This window comes from Mya arenaria, chromosome 6, assembly GCF_026914265.1.
Source record: "Mya arenaria isolate MELC-2E11 chromosome 6, ASM2691426v1".
NCBI classification, from domain to species: Eukaryota; Metazoa; Mollusca; class Bivalvia; order Myida; family Myidae; genus Mya; species Mya arenaria.
This window is the reverse complement of record NC_069127.1, coordinates 56,308,135-56,329,161: the sequence shown is the minus strand read 5'-3', so window position 1 is coordinate 56,329,161 and position 21,027 is coordinate 56,308,135. Positions and strand designations below refer to the sequence as shown.

At 36.6% G+C, this 21,027-nt stretch overlaps 1 protein-coding gene across 1 annotated transcript; it reads right to left on the bottom strand.

The window, feature by feature from the left end:
* Positions 1–980: 980 nt before the first annotated feature.
* On the bottom strand, positions 981–15,242 carry LOC128237418 (microtubule-associated protein futsch-like). Its single transcript, XM_052952947.1, has 10 exons — positions 15,166–15,242; positions 14,756–14,850; positions 13,965–14,126; positions 12,575–12,654; positions 9,126–10,935; positions 8,782–8,914; positions 7,705–7,881; positions 4,394–4,582; positions 3,138–3,218; positions 981–2,040 (listed from the first exon to the last, which is right to left on the bottom strand). Exons 2-10 carry the CDS (start codon positions 14,833–14,835, stop codon positions 1,840–1,842), a joined length of 2,913 nt encoding a protein of 970 aa, XP_052808907.1. The 5' UTR covers positions 14,836–14,850; positions 15,166–15,242; the 3' UTR covers positions 981–1,839.
* Between the last annotated feature and the right edge of the window lie 5,785 nt (positions 15,243–21,027).

Here is a 21,027-nt window from a genome sequence, read left to right as displayed (position 1 = left end):
AACTTATGGCTGCACTCTCACAACTTGGCTGTTTTGACAATTTTTTATTTTCTTTTTCATGGGATGCTATTTTTTTTGTTCTCAGAAAACCAGTGAAATAAGAAGGCTGCTTATAGCTTTAAATAGAAGTTGATGGTCGAAAATTGATGTTTTATTGCTAAATGCAGAACTTACACATGAAGTTAATATAATTTTTTCAGCTGTTTTTCGACAAATTGAGATCAATTCTATTGTGAGATTTGTTATATAGGTAACTGTATTGAAAAAAATTGATGCCTAAATCAGCTGATGCGGAGAGAATTTTTAAAAAAAATGTCAATCTGTGGGATGGCAGCTTTAACATGTTCACTTTTAAACGTTTTAAAACAAAGGTTTAGTGATTTATTTTCATTTTGAAATGTGAATGAATGATAAGATGTCAGAATTTTTCTCTCTCTATATATACAACACAAGAAATTCTTTGATTAATGGAATAATATACAATTACATAAGTGAATTTAAATAATAATAAAAAAGAAAAATTCATTTCAAGCACTAAACAAATGCAGAAATACATACAATTATGTTCAAAAATTACACATATCCCATACATACATCATCAATTATACAAATTAAAAACAAAGACAAAAAATAAAACAGTATCATTAACAAAGTAATTAAAAGTGAAAAAGTATTGGAAAAAATCTTAAAGTAGAAAATAACTGCACCAAGAACTACATCAACATGCCTCTGTTGTCTTCAGTCAACAAGGGCTGTGACTTCACAATATTTCAAGCTGAAGTTATTGACTTTGCTATACGTGTGCATATCAACTCTAGCAATATGTGTACCAAGTTTCATTTAAATCGTTTTGAGATATGATCACTTCAAAGGTTTTTCGCATCACTTTTTCGCCAACGATATCGATGCCGACAACAAAAATGCCGACGACAACAGCAATGCCTACGCGATGATCAAATGCTGACAATGAATCTTTGTTAAAAAAAAATAATCAAGCTAAAATATCATGAACAATTTCATTAATTTTTCACATAAAAATATAACTGGACCATATTTGAACGAAATGCATAAAAAATGTTATGTATAACAATACAGTCTATTCACATAATGTAAAGGTCTCTGACAATTGATAACGCGTGTATTCACAAAATGTAAGGGTCTCTGACAATTGCTTATGTGTGTATTCACATCATGTAAGGTTCTCTGACGATTGATAATGTGTGTATTCGTATAATGTAAGGTTTTCTGACTATGATAGAAACATGAGGAACAAAAAAGGTAAATAATATATATTTTATTCTCGACAACAATTCAATATATTCACAATAAAACTTTGTGCTATTATTCTTCCTTGATGTTATGATTAATACAATTTTCTTTTCTCATCAAAAGGCATTACACAATTTAACAATTTTTTTTTTTGCGGAGACCTTATGATTTCAACTTGCACTGAAATCAAACAAAAGAATATCTTCAATTCTTGGCAAATCGGCAGTTTAATTTACCCACAGAAATACACAATTTAACACATTCAAAACATATACAATCTTATATGTGGAACAAAAACTGTTATAACTATTAAAATATATGATCATGTAGAAAGAGAGAGAGAGAAATAAAATGCTGCTTTTTACAACAAAACGTGCACAGTACACTTGACAGACTTAACACCAGCGCAAAATTTACACCCCCATAAAATTCATACCTGAAGTCACGCTTAAGATGTACGTACATGTTAAAATAAAATTTAAACCTTACATATAAGAATGAGACGCTTTCATAGACCTGGATTGCAAAGAAGATACATGTAAGGCATTTTGTTTGCGGCTATCTTAAACCTTACTTAAAAGCAAGTGTGGCCTTAATGGAGACATGATCAGATGGGAACCACTTGTTCGGAGTTCCGCCAGTGGCTACTATGGAGGCTCGTGGCGCCACCTGCAGGACGCCAACGTTGTCAAGGCTGGCGGAGCTGTAGAAGATGTAATCCACACATTCGCACATCACTCGGTTGTATGATGTTATTTCTGGCTCGCTACCCTGTAAATGTGCAAGTTAATTTGTTTTCAATACAAAATATGATGAATGGAAAAAAGGTAAATAATATTTTATTCTTGACATCCATAACAATATTATCACAATAAAACTTTCCTTGCTATTTTTTTATCTTCGATGCAAGATATAAAAACCTCTACAAACAAATGAAGTATGCCAATGTTTCTATTAGATCATGTTTCTTTTAGGCCTTTTGACAGCCGGAAATGTCCAGTGCTTTCCAATCTTAAGCTCCCAATCAGTAAAAAACAAAACAATTTTCATTTAAAGGAATTCTGTTTAAAAATCTGTAGTTAATGTTTGTTGGAAGTTATATGGGTATAGGTATTTTCCAAAAATATTGAGGGAAAAAAACAGGAAACATTTTAAAAGCAATGCCTATAAAGAAAAATACCATGCCCTCACTTAATCCTTGAAGCAACATTATTAACATAGGGCTTTTGCTAAAGAGATCTGGAAGGGAGCTGCACCAAGACCTTTTTAAAAGCAACCTTTTGCTCTCATGGCAACCATTATGGGCACCCTTCTGCCTTCAGAGAATTAAAGGCTTATGATAATAAAACATTGGTTTTTTCTTCTGTTTTGAATTAACTTCTATTTGCCTTAAAGATGCACTCTTACTCCCAAATAAGTTGTACCACAATTAATAATATTGTTTTAATATTCCAAAAAGAATGAATAAATGTCAAAAAAACAATTGTTCTTATGAAGGATACTGAGTTTAATTTTGAAAGAAATGAGCAAAAAAACAAGGTATTTCAACCTATTGAGACTACAGTAGACCACAGTCAACCTTATAGCATTCACCAAAAAATTTTGTGCTTTCTGTTAATAAATACCCAGTCACAATCTTGTAATCAGTCATTAATATTTTCCATAAATGTTTTATTTAGTAAGCAGTTAAAGGTTTATCACTCAAAATTGATGTTTGTGTTACACATATTTATGTATTGATTTTGAATAAGAGTGTCACTTTATTAAGCCCTGTAACAGTTTCAAAGGAAGGCCAATAAGTCCAAGATTTTGCAAGTGACACAATTTATAAACATAAGGTATTTATGAAGACAACATATAAATATTACCTGAGCCTCCAGGTAAGCGCTCTTCAATGAGGAGGAGGTGTGCTGAAATGCCGGCCATAGGGAGTTCACAAGGGATGCCTTCTGTAAAATGAAACAAAATCGTGGTTAACAATAAAATATTTTTTAAATGAAAATGATATTTGTTTGAAAAATGTCTATTAATTTTGAACAGTTGCTCACACCCCGTGTTAAAATGCTTGCTTGTGCAAAACTAAACATAAGTTACCAATGAAATGATACACAGACTGTTAGGCCAATAAAAATTAATTGCTTATATTTTCATCCAAAATTTTATTTAAAACTGTTTTACCGTTGAATATGAGTTTATGCTCATTCTTATGACATAAGGGACCATATATATGTGTTTCTAGCAAACCATAATCACCATCGTAACAATTTTCCTTTTATACATGTGAATGTTATTTATTGACACTGCAGGTATGATTAAATGTCATTCATGGACATTACCGGACTGAAACACCAATACAGAACATTTGATTTTTTAGTGACTAAAATTTAAGGGACAGCAGAAAAAAGAGGGGGCTGGCGGGATGAAAATCAAGCAAATAATTTATAGTTTCTTGATCAGGAAATAACTGGAGATATTTCAAAAACAAATAAATGAAACTTGTATTCAAAATTGGTTTTGCGTGCTTTTAACTAGGCAACTGGCTAGGAGAATAGAAGCTTAATTCATGAAAAGTCTGTATTTAAATCAATTATATATATATATATATATATACATATATATATATATATATATATATATATATAGCAATAATAATAGCATTGAAAAGGCATAAAATAAAAATACTTTTGGTTCGGATAACCAGACAATACCTACAAAACAGGTGCTGACCCTACTGTTCCCATAATCTGTCATTTTTGTGTGTATTTTAACCCTTAGTAAGTTTAAAAAGCTTTATACTCAATGATGACAATAACATTACAAAAAGCCTAAAAAAAAACACACAACGAACAACACAATCTACCAGTATTTACCCTACCTATGTTTGGATTTTTGTACAAGATGTAAACAGGTTTTTTCAGCCAACAACTTTTAATCCACTGAATGTCATGATTATATTACTAAAACAGTTAATTAAACAGTAGTTTAATATAAAATCGACATTAAAATAATTTCAAACTATTTTTTCATTTTTTAAGGGAAAATACTACCAATTTTTGGTTCAAATTGAGGCTTTTTTGCCAGGGAAAACAACCTGTGAACTGCAATCATTTATTACCCCACCCACCTTTCCATCCGGCATTTCGAGCCCCTCAATCTGCATGAGTCTATTTATAGTTTCGTCACCACTAGGGTACCCATCACGCGCCACGAGGTAACCCGGGCTTAGCGGAGGGGAGTTGAAGTCGCCACAGATTATGTGTGGAAAGCTGTCACCCCCACACTTTGATACAATCTCCTTTACTGCACTTGCAACCTACAGATATAGAAAAACACAATTTTATTGCTTCACTTTTTTATCAATTTCAAAATATTCCAAATTAACAAGTCCACTATTGCTAAAGATCAAAAGAATCAGATTAATAATTACTTTTTGAAGACCTATTTAAAATTGAAACAACATTTTCTTGGGCATACATGCTTATATTATAATCAACGTGTGTATAAACACAATGTGTAGGGTTTTAGCCAAGAGTTAAAAAGGGCAGGGTGCTGCAAAGAAGGGACAGGGTGCTATGTGTGAATAGGGCACATTGTATCAGCCATGAGGAACTTCAATGTTATTAAGTTGACAGAAAATGATGGAAAATATTTTTTAAAAGGAGCTTTTTTACGCTATAACCACCAAATGCATTTAGATTGTATTTATTTATAAACATATAATAAGTTTTCAAACTAAACAAAAGCAAAACTAAATTATCTTAGGCATTTAACCCTTAGGCTGCTGATGGCGATTTTAAATGCTTTGCAAACAGCTTGGACCAGACCAGACGCCGAGTAACTCGGCGCCTGGTCAGGTTCCAAGCTGTTTGCCACTAAGTCAATATATGTCCAAAGTTTTAAGTAAATTGAAAGAAATTTAGAATAAACCAGACAACATTTTTGAGCAGACGACAATTTACCCAGCAGGCAAAGGGTTAATTCTATGAAGGCTGAAGAACTGCTGGTCTCCACATGGGCAGAAGGATTCCACCAAAATAGGGAATGGTGAAGCACCGGCTTCTCAGGCTCTTAAGCTAAAACCCTACACTGTGCTACTGCAAAAATAAACAAACCCCGCCCCAATACCACAAAAAAACTCAAGTCAAATCTCAATCTCAACTCAATTTACCACATAAAAGCATAGTAGGATTCAAAATCTTGGCAAGATGATGCTTGCATGCTTTTTTTTTACGTTTTGAAAACGTATTTTCTCATAGAATGTGTTGATAGATACATTTTGTCAATATTTCAAATAAAATTTATTCTAAAGCAAAAATTATACTTCGAGTAATTGTTAAAAAAATGATATGTTCTCTAAAACACTTTTGGCTGTAGAATATTTTTCCCTTGGAATATTAACCAAAGGTGTTAACCCTTAGGCTGCTGATGGCGATTTTAAAGGCTTTGCAAACAGCTTGGAACCAGACCAGACGCCGAGTAACTCGGCGCCTGGTCAGGTTTCAAGCTGTTTGCCACTCAGTCAATATATCCCCAAAGTTTTAAGTAAATTGAAAGAAATTTAGAATAAACCAGACAACATTTTTGAGCAGACGACAATTTACCCAGCATGCAAAGGGTTAATCAACATTTTCTATGATAGAATGGGCTATTAATAGATAAAACATATATGATTATCAAATAACTTCTAATGCTATGTGGTAACCTGAGTTGAGACTTAGATTGAGATTTGACTTAAGTATTTTCGTGATGTTGGGGCCAGGACTGTTGCCTCTGTTTATATTATTTTAAACAATTTGTGTTACTTAGGTAGTGTTTTCTAATTTCAAGGTCTTCATTTACTACTGTATTCCCACTTTGTACCAAAAGTATTAAATTTCAAACAAAAATAACTTGAATAACTATTTTAATGTGCAAACGTTTTGATAAATGTTACACAGGGGTTCTAACAGCTGATATTTGTTAATCCGGAAAAAATTGAGGAATATGAGGGATTCATTGCAAAAGCAGGGTAAGGGGCTGCTTAGATCTCTTTTGAAATTGTTCCCAAAGACATTCATAATCATTTCGTCATACTGTTTTTGATGCAAATGTCTGAGTATTAAACAAGATTTTCAACTGTACAATAGTCTGATGTTAAAGCTGCACTCTCACAGATAGACCATTTTGACATCTTTTTTATATCATGTCTTGGGATAAGCCATTTTTTGCGTAAAGGTCTGAAAACTAGTGATTTAAGACTGCTGACAAAAGATCAGATCAGGCTTTTTATCTATTAACGTTCAAAATTTTATCTTTTATGGCTAAAAGCCTTATTAACGCTTTAAGATAAATGAACTTTTTGGCACACAACATCATTTTTTTAACCTAAATATAATAACTGCAATCTGATTCTTTGTCAGAAACCTTTAATTACTGGTGTTCAGACAACGATTGTTTTTTCCAATATGTAAAAAAAGTTGTCAAACAGTCATTCTGTAAGATTGCAGCTTTCAATGCTCTTTATCCTGGTTTTAGGATTCATCCTGAGCTGTAGTACCCCTGGTTAAAACAGCATGCTTTTAAATCAACTTAATATGAACAGAGCGTTGAACTGAAGAAAATAAGGAAACAAAATACCCCATAAATTTCTTTCACAGCACATGTTATCTATAAAACGAGGAAGGATAATAAATGTAAAAGGTAAATACATCATGTAATATACGTATCAAACTGTTTCGATCTTTTAATGAAGGTTATAGGTAATAACATTTACCAGAATAAATAGGTTTTGAGTTTCACTGACACTCGGCCTATGCATACTTACTGATTTTAATCATTTAACCAGCTTAGTGTTTATATAAAGCTCATTTAATCACTAAAGTATTAGCCATTCTATAGTATTCTTTTTATTAACATTTCTATCTTGCCATCATACAATTCTATAATGCAATGAAAACTAGCGCAGTAGTCGAATATTTAAGAATAAACATATTTTCATCTTGTTGATGATCAATTATAATCGAAAATTGATTGGTTGGGCCTGAAATCCGGGAAAATTGATTGTATTTGGTCATAATCAATTATTGATTCAACCGGGAAGTTGTTTTTCTTCCGCAAATTTTCTCCTTTGAGTTCATTAATGCATTCGGAAGTGTTTAATTGTTATCGTTAACCAAAATGGCTGAAAACAAAACTTCAAACACACTCATAACATAAGCATAGGATTATGAGTAACTGTAAAAGAACAAAACTACAATTAAGGTCTTTTCAAAAAATGATTGTGCTATTGATATTTCGATAAATCAATGGAACCGATTATCGATAGTCAATCTGGAACCGTTTCATAAGGTTTTTTCCATCACAGATCATGCTAAGAAACTTTTAACAGAATATGACCTGTGGTGTGAGAAGGAACATGAGATGAACAGATTATCCTTCTGAAAAGAAGACCCTTACCTGCACGCATTGAGCATCTGGCGCTTTCATTTCTCCCCAGTTGATGTGGACGTTCCCCACTGTAATGTTCTGTTTTGTAGCCTTGCACTCGAGTTTGGCAATCACACAGACGTCTGGCAAGTCCATGTATTTGCAAACTGCGGCTTGGATTGTAGGGTCTATTCCTTCCACCAGGACCTGTTGAAATATAGAATACTGTGTATGATGTATACATTCCTACAGTTATGTCCTGACCAGTAGCCAGGCACTGGAGTTTGGCAATCACACAGACGCAAGTCCATGTATCTGCAAACAAGTCCATGGATTTACACCAACTGCTTGGATTGGAGGGGAAAAATATTCGGCTTTGCGTATCAAGTTTAACAGCAACTCCTGGGAAGAAACCAGTATCAGGGGCAGGGTAAGTCAATTTTGAGAGGCCAAGCTTAAATAAATATGTATTTCTAGTGGAGATCAAAGTCACCACCACTTAGTTGAGGGGCCTTAAATTACATATGCATTTATACCACAAGACAACTCTTAATCGCTTTTGCTATTTTATTAACAGGGATGTTATTGATAAGGCGACTGAAGGGCTGAAACCAGTTTAGCAAGGTTGTTTTGGGGTTGATTAAGACTCAGAAGCAAAACTGCTTTTCAGAAGCCTTTTTTTGAGGGCTCGCTCCGCAGGCGTCAGATTTGAACCCATCTGGGGTGTCAATAATAACAATAAATAAAGTAACAGCCAGAAATCAATAAATAAAGTAACAGTCAGAGGTAACATTTTATAATTACCTTTAATTATTGTGTATATAGGACGCTATTGTATAAAGGCAATAAAAAGTAAAAAAAATCGAGAAAAAATGTAGTACCACTCGATCTGAGTAGCATCCCTTTGAAGTGTGAAATGTAAACAAACATATTTCGGCCTGAAATTGGAAAAATGTCTATTACTCTTTGTAAGATGCAGGCATTTTATTTTGTAAGAATTCTGCGGGGGAAAAGTGCCTCCTATACACAATGATGTACGGTAGTCTTTTTTACTTTTTGGGGGGTTGGGGTGAGGGAGGGTGTTATTGAACCATATTTCCCACTGACCTTATCAACGAGATCAGCTAGCCTGTGAAGAGACTGCTCCACCAGTGTAAAACGTGACGTTCTGTAGAATGTTGCCTCCCCTTCATCGAAATAGTCATCTGTTCTCTGCTTGAATAAGCCCTCATAACCAATGCTGAAATTTACAAGTACATAGAATGCTACTTTTGTTTTTATGATTCAGTTTGTGATTAATACAATGTGTGCCTATCTAAACAATGCAACAATATGGTTTTCCCAGCATACTTGCCTACCTAGCCTGCATTTAACAGTAACCACAACAAAATTTGTAGTTGCCCTAAATCAGATCAATGTGAGATATAAAAAAACATCTGAAAGCACTCTACCTTTTTAATGCTGGGGCCAGCTGACCGTTGTAGTAGTCTGGTGCAACCTCCTGCATGCAAACAATATCGCTGTCCAGGTATTTCAGCTCCTCTATGACTGTCTTCAAACGATATTCAGGGGCGAGGAATTGGGCCTCAGTAAAGCTGTAGTCATTCCTGAATAAGTGGCAGTCTGCTAACATGTTGTAGCTTGCAATGGAAAACTGTTTGCTCGGGTCCGTCGGTACATACCCTGGATTTGGGACGAATGTACGGTTAAGCACTGGGTTAATTTTGTCAAACACACTTGTGTCAAACACAGGGGGTACACTTTGTTTCACCTCCTCACTATTTGCTACTGGGACATCTTCCATTTCAATAACAACATAGTCCTTAGCTACATCATCATCAACATCATCAGCACCATTGTTGACATTAAGATCTTCAGATGCAACTTTTGCTTTTTTCATCTCGCTTACACCATTGTCTATGTCTATGACTTCATCAATCTTTCTTTTCTTGCTGTTCCCATCATCTTCTCCTTCCCCATTTTTCTCTGGTGCTCCATTGCTTACACCTTTATCCTGATTCTGAGTAAAACCAATTTCTTCCACATCATCAGCATCATTTTCATCATCTGATATCTCTTCCACAGTTGAGTTGACTTTCTCTTTTTCATCCACTCTTCCTGGTCCATCTCCAATGACCTCAACATCATTGCTTCCAGATTGGTCCTCACCAACTACTACTGCTTCCCCAGAATCTTCATTTATATCAATAGCGTCGCGCGCATCCGTTGAAGAAGTGTCACTGATTATTTCTACATTATCCTCAACTTCATCTTCTTCATCAGTCACTTCTTGTAAAACCAACTCAACTTCATCATCATTACTGTCATCATCATTATCATCATTTATGGCGATTGCAGTCTCAGGTTTATTTGATTCTAATTTATCCTCAGCAATCACCACTGGTGCCTCTTTCTCTGATATTTCATCTGCTTTATCTTCATCTGCACTTACATCTTCTTGAGCATCAACTTCCATTTCTTTTTCCTCAGCAACATCATCAGTTTTTTCATCAACTGGCTTGGTTACTTCTTCTTCCACTGACTCTTCTTCTGGTTCTTTCTCTTCAACTTTATCTTGCTCTGGAACAACTTTAGCATCTTCGTCATCAGCTTCCTTGCTCTCAGATTCAGCTGATTTATCCTCACCAGATTCTTCCTCTTCATCTTTTACATCATCATCAATTGACTCATCAGTAGCACAAGCTTCTTTAACACTGGCATCCTTTCCCTGAGTGTCAGTGTTAGCTGCCTCTGTTTCTTCTGCTACAACTTTCTCTTCTCCTTCCATTTCTGTATCTTCCTTTTTCTCACTTTCATCAATTTTTTCTTCCTCCAATTTTACTCTTCTTGATCTTGATGTTGAACGTGGAGGTTCAGCTTTTGGGGTCACTTTCTTTGTCTCAGACTTCTTAGGGGCTGCCTCTTTCTTCTTGGGAGTTGGAGACCTCTTCGCAGTAGTTGGTGTACCTTTTGCAACAGTTGGTGACTTCTTTGTAGATCCTTTGCTCTGTGGAGTTTCCTGCTTTTTAGGAGTTGCTGTTCTTTGCCTTGAAGTAGATTTCTGTTTAGGTGTTTCAACTTTCTGTTTGGGAGTTACAGCTTTCCCCTTAGGTGTCTCAGCTTTCTGTTTAGGAGTTGCTGTTCTTCCCTTTGGCGTAGCTGGAGCAGGGGTGCTAGCTTTGCTGGAGCGGGAGGTGCTTCTACCTTTTGGTTCAGGCTTTTTGTCCTCAACTTCTTGGACAACAGCTCGTGTAACAGAGCCTGAAAATATTGAAAGGCTTAAAAATCTAAGAAAATACTTCCAGAAATACTTCATAAAATTACATGTATGTGTTCAAAATGATACATCCAAAATTTGAAAGAGAAATCAATAGCCCTGATAGAAGTGTTTAAGCTTAAGAGAAATGGAAGGGAGCTGTACTCTTTCCTCTTTGGTACCACCCTTCTGCACAGAGACCAGCAATGGCAACCTTTTGCCTTCATGGAATGAAATGCTTATGATAATGATTTTCCTCTTTCTTTTCATTAAAACTTATACTATGATTATAAATACCAACACATTTTGAATTTTTGGCATTTGAAATCTATTATTACTTTAATTAAATAGATTTCCTAACATTTTCTGTCAAATTCATTATATTCAAGTTCTTCATCGCCCAATACAATGCGCCCTTTTCTCCTTTAGCACTCTAGTCATTTTTCTGCAGCATAATTATTTTTAAAACCTTGCTTAAACTCTACCGGACAGGTCATTGAAATGAAACTTTTTGCTTAACAAGCCAAAATCTAACTCAAGTGCTAGACATCGAAATTCTGAATAAGCCCTGCTACATGAAATTCAGAATTTTAGCAAGCCCGAATTGCATTTCACTAGTGCAGGGTTTGCGGACTTGTGATTATTTCGAACACAGCATTTTTTTATTCAAGCTTATCATCAAATGCAGATACATGTAAATGTAGGAATAATATTGTGAATTCTAAAGCAAGGGATCAATAAATGTATTAAACACCTAAATCAAAGCTGTGTAAGGCTCCCACATTTGAAGATTTTTGTAAAAGTATACACGGGACATGAAATTAATTCTTAGCGCAAATTAATCGAATGTATTTTTATTTCCCTACACATGTGTTGTGATGTCATGATTTTCTATTTTTATCAAGGAGTTTTCTCAATGAAATTTAGGTAAACAATTATGAATAGTATAAAAATAAAATAATTAGAAACTCATGTTTACTTTTTTACATCAGGAACAAAACAAATTATAGTAAATCAGCATGTTATAAGACACAATTATAAGTGACAGTTAATGATTAATATTTACAAATACTATTCTTTTGTTAAAGGGATTCATGGTCATACTTTAAATGATTTGCCATTGTCCCTGTTCCCCCCCTCCAATACGACAATTCTGTTCCACAAAGGTTGCACTTAACCCACGGACGACCATCTTTTTATAAAATCTAGTGAAATGTTGCCACACTTCAGACTGTTTGCCTGACAAGTCCACAATTGCTAACTACACCAACATAGAGAATACTTGGAATGTATTTGCATGCTCTTTGATCACTTGTCTGACATAAAAGCAACACTACACTATTTACATGAGTAAATGTGGAAGCCTTACAGCTCTGTTGACAGATATTGCAAATGCCTAAATAATTAGAACATATAAATAAAGCAAATATCTAACATAAAGCTATAGACTTTAAAATTATTACGACTTACGAATTACTGTTTTCTGACCAAATAATTTAAATCATCTGAACAAAAGCAATTAACTTAAGAGATTACCACTCTCATAAAATTGACTACAACTAGCTTTTGTATCCCAGTAAATGGAAATGAAGCAAGCATGAACCAAGCTTAAATCTAAAACTATGTTATTCCCCATCTTATTACCTCGACTACGACTTGTTGTTTTGGGCACAGCAGCTGGTGCCTCTTCCTTCTTTGCAGTGGCGCCTCTACCTCTCGACTGCCTGAAAGATTTGTGATACTTATTTAGCTTACCATTGGAGTCTTACTCCACTTTTTTGTTTCTAATACAACAGATGCCGATATTCGGTGTCTTCCTCTCTTTGTTCGAGGAAACATGTTTTCCCCCTTTTCTGAGAAAAAATTCCCCCATTAAATCAATTTTCCTCCAAAAGCAGAAGGCTTGCAAATTATGATGTACACAAATGTTTAAATTTCACAACATAAATATTTATTGCAGCACCAGTTGTACTTGATTCTAAGGTTTTGGATTTAATGCTTCCCAAATGTTTCCATTACAGATAGTGTTAAGATGTATCAAGTGAGAAATAGAATGAATCCTTTTTAATCGAATATATCAGCACTAGACTGTTCCAGATTTTCAATTTAATCAGTCCCACAGTCTTTTCTCAGACCACTTCATGTTACAAACATGTCTCACAATTGGAACTTTTAAGCTGCACTCTAACTGATTGATTGTTAGGACAACTTTTTTTAAATTTTTGTCTATATGGATGAGTCAATATCTGCTTAAAATGTCTGGAAACCAGTGATATAAGATTGCTGACGAAAGAGCAGGTCACAAATTTCATATTTACGTTTGAAAATTGATGTTTTATGGCATTTTGGCAGTTAACCAACGATTGAGACCTGTTCTTTGAGAGTTATCTTAAATGACTTAATTGAAATCATTGGTTTCAAAATCTTCTGATTTTGAGAGATTTTTTTTTTAAAAAAGGTTAAAACTATCAATCTGTGAGAATGCAAAAACACACAAAAATTTAACAAAGATCCAAAACAAGCCAACAATAACTTTCCTAACACAAATAGCTCTGAATATGTACATTTCTTTGACCACACACTTTATCATTAGTTATATAGATCATTTAATGTGTGAATGTAGTACTTTTTGACTCATTTAGGGCTTTTTCTTTAGTACCCAGGGGTCTGACTACTTAACCCATTCCCAAAGCAAAACAGGGATATAACTTAGCACTCGCTCACACGCCAATGACGACTTTATTCTAATCTGGGCAACTAAAATTTTAAAGAACTTCACCCAAGTGGCAAGTCCAATTTTTTCGTAGGGGTACCGAATAATATGCTCCCGGTCGCCAACAAATACCTCTTGCAAAAGGGTACCGGGAAATAGGAAAATTGTGATTATTGTCTTCATTGGAAAATCTTGAACAGTTCTGACCAACAATCACACCAAAGCTATGACAACACATCAATTCATTTTCTTGGAAAAGCAGACTTGACAGCTTAAAATGAATGATGAAAATGGAAGATTGTATAAAATGTTTGCCTGTACCTGTTTGATCGGTCAGGACTGGGACTCTGTTTTCTGCCCTTCTTAGCTGCAGAAGTTGCCCTGGCAGCTGGTGCAGGGCTTGGGCTGGCCTTCCTCTTCTTGGCCTGGATTGGGGAAGAGCTAATAGCTGCAGAAGCAGCTGCTGATGCACTGCGGTTTGATCTGGAAAATGTATGTGAATCTCCATGCAATCAACAAGAAGTGTGATTTTGTGATACATACTCAGAAATCTATCGGGTGGGGGGGGGGGGGGAGGGAATGGGTAGAGAAGTAGGGAGTGAAATGCCTTTGAATGAAATGCAATGCTGAAAATGTTGAAATTAACCTAGTCAGTAGTCTTCACCTCTTTCCTGTCTTACAGCAGTATAATAGAAATTAATGGTTTTGTTTAAGTTTCATTAATTATGGATCAGTATATACTAGAACATATTGTAACTTTCATATTGTAGGTCATTTTAAGTATTATGAGAAATTGTCATAGCTTTCTTCACTTACCTTTAGTATTCGCTTTAGTGCAAAATGTGCTCAATTTACTTAAAACTAGCAGGGAAAGTTGCCAAGATCTGCTTAATGTGTAGACAATATTTTCCAATTCTATTCCTAACCCTTATTAATGCATGAACAAATTTGCACAAGAACACAAGACTTCTGTCTGATATGAATCTGAAAGCAAATCTAAATGCCAAATAAGCAATGTTGCCTAAGAATATCAACCTACAATGAATTTGGCACTTTTCAACTATTTGAAAAAGTGACCTAGTCCAGTTCCTCCAGCTCTATTCAACTATTACCTTCGAAAAACAGTCGCTGGTGAAGGCATTTCAGCAGCCTTTCCTTTGTTCCCTGATGCTGCTCTTCGCTTTGCAGGCATTTTGGATGAATAATTCTGCAAATGCAATGTAAACAAAGACTTATTTGCAAAATTTAATAAGTACATAAAGTAGTCACTTATATCGATAATACTTTCGTTATTCTCCTTCACTTTTATGAGGATTCAAAAATTGCCAACAGTTCAGTTCATTGCAAATCCAAAATACAAGATTCAAATCATGAACAAATAATAAAAACGATGAAAATCGAAACAAAACAACAGACAAAGCGATGAAAAATTACACAAATCTACGAACAAATAAGTACGAATTACATTAACCCTGTGTACGTTCATTGTTTATGCACATGCCCAGTTCGCAAAGGTACATACCAACAACAAATCGGCGATTTTTCAATTTTCAAATTCCACGATTCGTCCTCAATCCTCCATGTTGCGCACAAATGTTCCATTTATAAACTTCCGGTTCAGAGTAAGCCCGTCAAAACACCTAAAATGGCTAACTTAAACTATACCTTGCTGCTGAGAGAGTTTCAACCCAATTTCATCTCATTGATCGGATAGAAAATTACGGCAGTTTATGTCTTTGCTTATGTTAAGATAAGTTAAATTATGGCATTTTAATAAAATTTCTGAATATTATTCACGAATGAACACTGAAATCAACATTTTTTTATGCTTATTTATCATATGTAATTTAATTGATTTTACCAAATAGCCCCCTTTTGAAAGAATGTTTGCTACACCCTTCTGGGACGCCCCTCACACTGGTTTTGTCAGCTGCTGACGTGGCTGTCAATTCTATTTCTATTTCTGGCCTGAGAGTAGGATTGGTCCCAGTTACGGCCCGTTGAGAATTAGTTCTCACATATTTATTTAAAAGGGAAGTACGTACTACAAAGTCATACTGTTTAAAAAAGATATTTGGTAGATGTTATAACATCGAATGTATGTTCGAGCAGTTGTTTTTGTCTTACTTTTGTTTAGTACGAAAGCGAAATGTTCGAACATTCAGCTTCAAGTTCAAGAAAATGTTTGAAAAACAGGTTAACCTTTTTTTTACCATAAACTTTTTTTTTTTATTAAAGTATGTATGATTCCAAAATTATCTGGGCAAAACTAGGGCAAAATTTATTAGTTCTTTAAGATCAGACAAGTTTTGATCAAAGAAAATAAACTCCAGTTGATTTTATAAGTAGTTCTTAAAATTTTCAATGACAATATCAATTGATATTTAACCTGTTGTTTCTTCACTGATAAAATTCCATATTTCATCGAAAAGCATGAAAGAAAATAGTCCTCTTTATTATTCTCGTGTCAGGCTCTGAATCAGAATCCGTCCGGGGATCCCACTGTTTGAGACATGATAAAATTATGCACCAGAGTGCTTGGTGGAATTGATGGGACTACATGTATGTGAAGATACGTGTCGATAATTGGACATCACGATAAGGCGGAAGCGTATGTAAGTAGGGAAGGCTGGGTACAGGATTTTCGTTAATTTAACGAAGACACTGGCTTATCCATGGGCGTTGACTCCAGTGAGCATATGAATCTTGTATGCTTGTCTAGCATTGGTCACATACAGTGTTAGTGCAACCCCAGTTATTTACAGTGTGCCAGTGTATAGCACTGCCACATGTAAGCCCGTAATCCCCCTCAAACAACGGCGTTGGTCCCAGCCGGATATAATCAGTTTGTTATATTGTGGGACATCATACACCTATAAGTTTGAGGGTGGGGGCACAGCAAGGGGATTTAAACAAACTTTACTTTTCTGCTTATCCCGAACCTGGAGCGGGGAACAGTTTCTGGAGTCGAAGATGTTATAGTCGATTGTATCGGATATATGCATTATGCTTCCTAAACATTGAACCTCAAATCGAAATGAAAATTGATTTTTATAAAAACCTTTTTGAGTTTCGGTCCTTTAAAATACTTTTGCAATGTGGAAGACCCTAAATGTGCTTCAAAACAGAGTAATATATGGTATTTTCGTGATATTGTCAATAAGGGACCTGATCTAAGTATTTTCAACCACTGCCAAATACTTTCTTAACTGATTAATTTATCTAACTCGTGTGTATAATGTAAAATTAAAAATGGAAGGAGTTTATTCTTGACTATTCAAATTAAAAAGATTTTATCCTTGTGCTGTTATGTTACTTTTACATTTATGGCTATGAAACAAATAAGTAACACTCGGATAATTTCTGAGGAATTGCTGAAGTACCTCTTTAATCTAAACATGAATTCCCTCAAATATTGACCAAATAGTTATAATTATGTAACGTGTGACATGAAACAAACATCAACAGATCACTTCAGAGGAAAGCATGATCGACCCTGAAGTGGTCCACTGGTCTTTATATAAAGTAAATTCTTAATCCACACCGAGCCCATGCTTTGCTTATTTGCATATTACCAACCCATTTAACATACGTACTATGAGCGTACTTCCGTCTATAACGGAATGTTATACTATGAACGCGCATCCGCCGCCTACAACGGACCGTTACACTAATCCGCCACCTACAGCGGACCGTTACACTATGAATGCACATCCGCCGCCTACAGAGGACCGTTACATTATTATGAACGCACATTCGCCGCCTACAGCGGACCGATACACTATGAAAGCACATTCGCCGCCTACAGCGGACCGTTACATTATTATGAACGCACATTCGCCACCTACAGCGGACCGATACACTATGAAAGCACATTCGCCGCCTACAGCGGACCGTTACATTATTATGAACGCACATTCGCCGCCTACAGCGGACCGGTACATTATTATCAACGAACATTCGCCGCCTACAGCGGACCGTAACACTATAAACGCATATTTTCCGCCTACAGCGGACCGTTACAATATTATCAACGAATATTCGCCGCCTAGAGCGGACCGTTACATTATTATCAACGCACATTCGCCGCCTACAGGGGAAGTGCCGCCTACAGCGGACCGTAACATTACTTTCCCCTCCGTGAAAAATCGTCCCGAGTCTTGGTCAGGGAAACTCAAGGGTAAGGCAACTACGTTCCGGCAGTTGTTAATATCCCACCGCTGCCACAATTTGTAACGTGCGACGTAAAACAAACACCAACACATCCCTTCAGAGAAAAGCATGCTCGACCCTGAAGGAGTCCACTGGTCTTTATATACAGTAAATTCTTAATCCACACAGAGCCCAGGCTTTGCATATTACCAACCAATTTAACATACGTACTATGAACGTCTATAACGGAATGTTATACTATGAACGCACATTCGCCGCCTACAGTGGACCGTTACACTATGAATGCACATTCGCCGCCTACAGCGGACTGTTACATTATTATCAACGCACATTCGCCGCCTACAGCGGACCGTTAAATTATTATCAACGCACATTTGCCGCCTACAGTGGACCGTTACACTATGACCGCACATTTGCCGCCTACAGCGGACCGTTACACTATGACCGAACATCCGCCGCCTACAGCGGACCGTTACACTAATCGCCGCCTTCAGCGGACCGTTACACTATGAATGCACATTCGCCGCCTACAGCGGACCGTTACATTATTATCAACGCACATTCGCCGCCTACAGCGGACCGTTACACTATGAATGCACATTCGCCGCCTACAGCGGACCGTTACACTATGAATGCACATTTGCCGCCTACACCGGACCGTTACACTATGAATGCACATTCGCCGCCTACAGCGGACCGTTACATTATTATCAACGCACATTCGCCGCCTTCAGCGGACCGTTACACTATGAATGCACATTTTCCCTCTACAGCGGACCGTTACAATATTATCAACGCACATTCGCCGCATACAGCGGACCGTTTCAATATTATCCACGCACATTCGCCGCCTACAGCGGACCGTTACACTATGAATGCACATTCGCCGCATACAGCGGACCGTTACAATAATTTATTATCAACGCACATTCGCCGCTTACAGCGGACCGTTACACTATGAATGCACATTCGCCGCATACAGCGGACCGTTACAATAATTTATTATCAACGCACATTCACCGCCTACAGCGGACCGTTACACTATGAATGCACATTCGCTGCATACAGCGGACCGTTACAATAATTTATTATCAACGCACATTCGCCGCCTACAGCGGACCGTTACACTATGAATGCACATTCGCCGCATACAGCGGACCGTTACAATAATTTATTATCAACGCACATTCGCCGCCTACAGCAGACCGTTACACTATGAATGCACATTCGCCGCCTTCAGCGGACCGTTTCATTAATTATCAACGCACATTCGCCGCCTACAGCGGACCGTTACATTATTATCAACGCACATTCGCCGCCTACAGCGGACCGTTACATTATTATCAACGCATATTCGCCGCCTTCAGCGGACCGTTACATCATTATCAACGCACATTCGCCGCCTACAGCGGACCGTTACAATATTATGAATGCACATCCGCCGCCTACAGCGGACCGTAACATTTCTTTCCCCTCCGTGAAAAATCGTCCCGAGTCTTGGTCAGGGAAACTCAAGGGTAAGGCAACGACGTTCCGGCAGTTGTTAATATCCCACCGCTGCCACAATTTGTAATGTGCGACGTAAAACAAACACCAACACATCCCTTCAGAGAAAAGCATGCTCGACCCTGAAGGAGTCCACTGGTCTTTATATACAGTAAATTCTTAATCCACACAGAGCCGAGGCTTCGTTAATTTGCATATTACCAACCAAGTTAACATACGTACTATGAACGTATTTCCGTCTATAACGAAATGTTATACTATGAGCGCACATCCGCCGCCTACAGCGGACCGTTACACTAATCTGCCGCCTACAGCGGACCGTTACACTATAACGCGCATCCGTCGCATACAGCGGACCGTTACACTAATCCGCCGCCTACAGCGGACCGTTACATTGTGAATGCACATCCGCCGCCTACAGCGGACCGTTACATTGTGAATGCACATCCGCCGCCTACAGCGGACCGTTTCATTATTATGAACGCACATCCGCCGCCTACAGCGGACCGTTACACTAATCCGCCGCCTACAGCGGACCGTTACATTGTGAATGCACATCCGCCGCCTACAGCGGACCGTTTCATTATTATGAACGCACATCCGCCGCCTACAGCGGACAGTTACAATAACAACACGTCTGTTTAAATTTTCTTCAAAGACAGTAAACCATTTAATATGGTTAATTTCGTTCAGCAATTTTTCGAATAAATACTTGAGTATATGTTGTAACTCTGCATGGTGGTTTGTGTAACACCTAAAATTTTGCCTTGTATGTTCCTTATTTATCCTAAAATCGTCGTTTAACGTTTGGTCATTGTCACAGTTGTTGCGTCGTATGGTTTGGCCTCTAAGATGTCCTAATGCTTTCGTTTTTTTTTTAGTTCAATTTAATTTCGACGAATCACTAAACGTAATACCGATTCTTTTTCTCTGAATGAATAGGAATGCATTATAAGTGAGCCAACGCTATATGGATATGGACATATATTACAAATGTATACCGAATTGTAAAAAATACGCTACCACAAAGGAAGATGTAGACCATACCCACAAGGAATTAGAGGACACTGAGCATAAATATATTTTTTACACTTTTGCATTTGATTTTCTGTTACATATACATAGTAATTGATTTTAAAAGTACGTGTTAATTAGTTTTCAAGCAGTCACTTTCATTAAGTCGCATTTAATGCAAAGTATTAGTATTGTCTGTACGTATCGCACTTTTGGCGAACTCTTTGATGAATCTACACGGCGAGGCTCCCTGGCCGGGCCGTGATCATTTGGAAGGCCTGTCTATGATAAGAACACATGCTGACTTCCGTTTTATGGTCGCTTGGGTAGCTTTTGTTCAAACGCATGTATCCTGAAAATAATTTAAGAAAACAACCGTGTAAATGTAAAATAAATGTAAGGGGAGGGGGGGGGGGGGCATTTTCGTTTATTCAAACAGTAGGTACAACAACATACACAAAACATGCAAAGTAACATTTATATATACGTGTTCTATTGTATCGTTTTAAAAAACAAAACAATGTACAATATCCATGATTTCGAAGTAAGGAAAAAAGACAGAAAATATAGACATGCAAGTATATCACATATTGTCAACGTATGCTTTATACTAGAATAACAGTTCAATATAATGTTTATATTGAACTGCTATTCTAGTACAATTCTATTGAAAATGTAGTTACAATGTACT

Excerpts from the sequence above, each read along its gene's own strand:
- LOC128237418 (XM_052952947.1), bottom strand. The coding sequence starts at position 14,835 with ATGCCTGCAAAGCGAAGAGCAGCATCAGGGAACAAAGGAAAGGCTGCT. Across the intron at positions 10,936-12,574 it reads AACAACAAGTCGTAGTCGAG|GCTCTGTTACACGAGCTGTT; the intron begins GTAATAAGATGG and ends CAATATTTTCAG. Across the intron at positions 7,882-8,781 it reads TAGCTGATCTCGTTGATAAG|GTCCTGGTGGAAGGAATAGA; the intron begins GTCAGTGGGAAA and ends ATATTTCAACAG.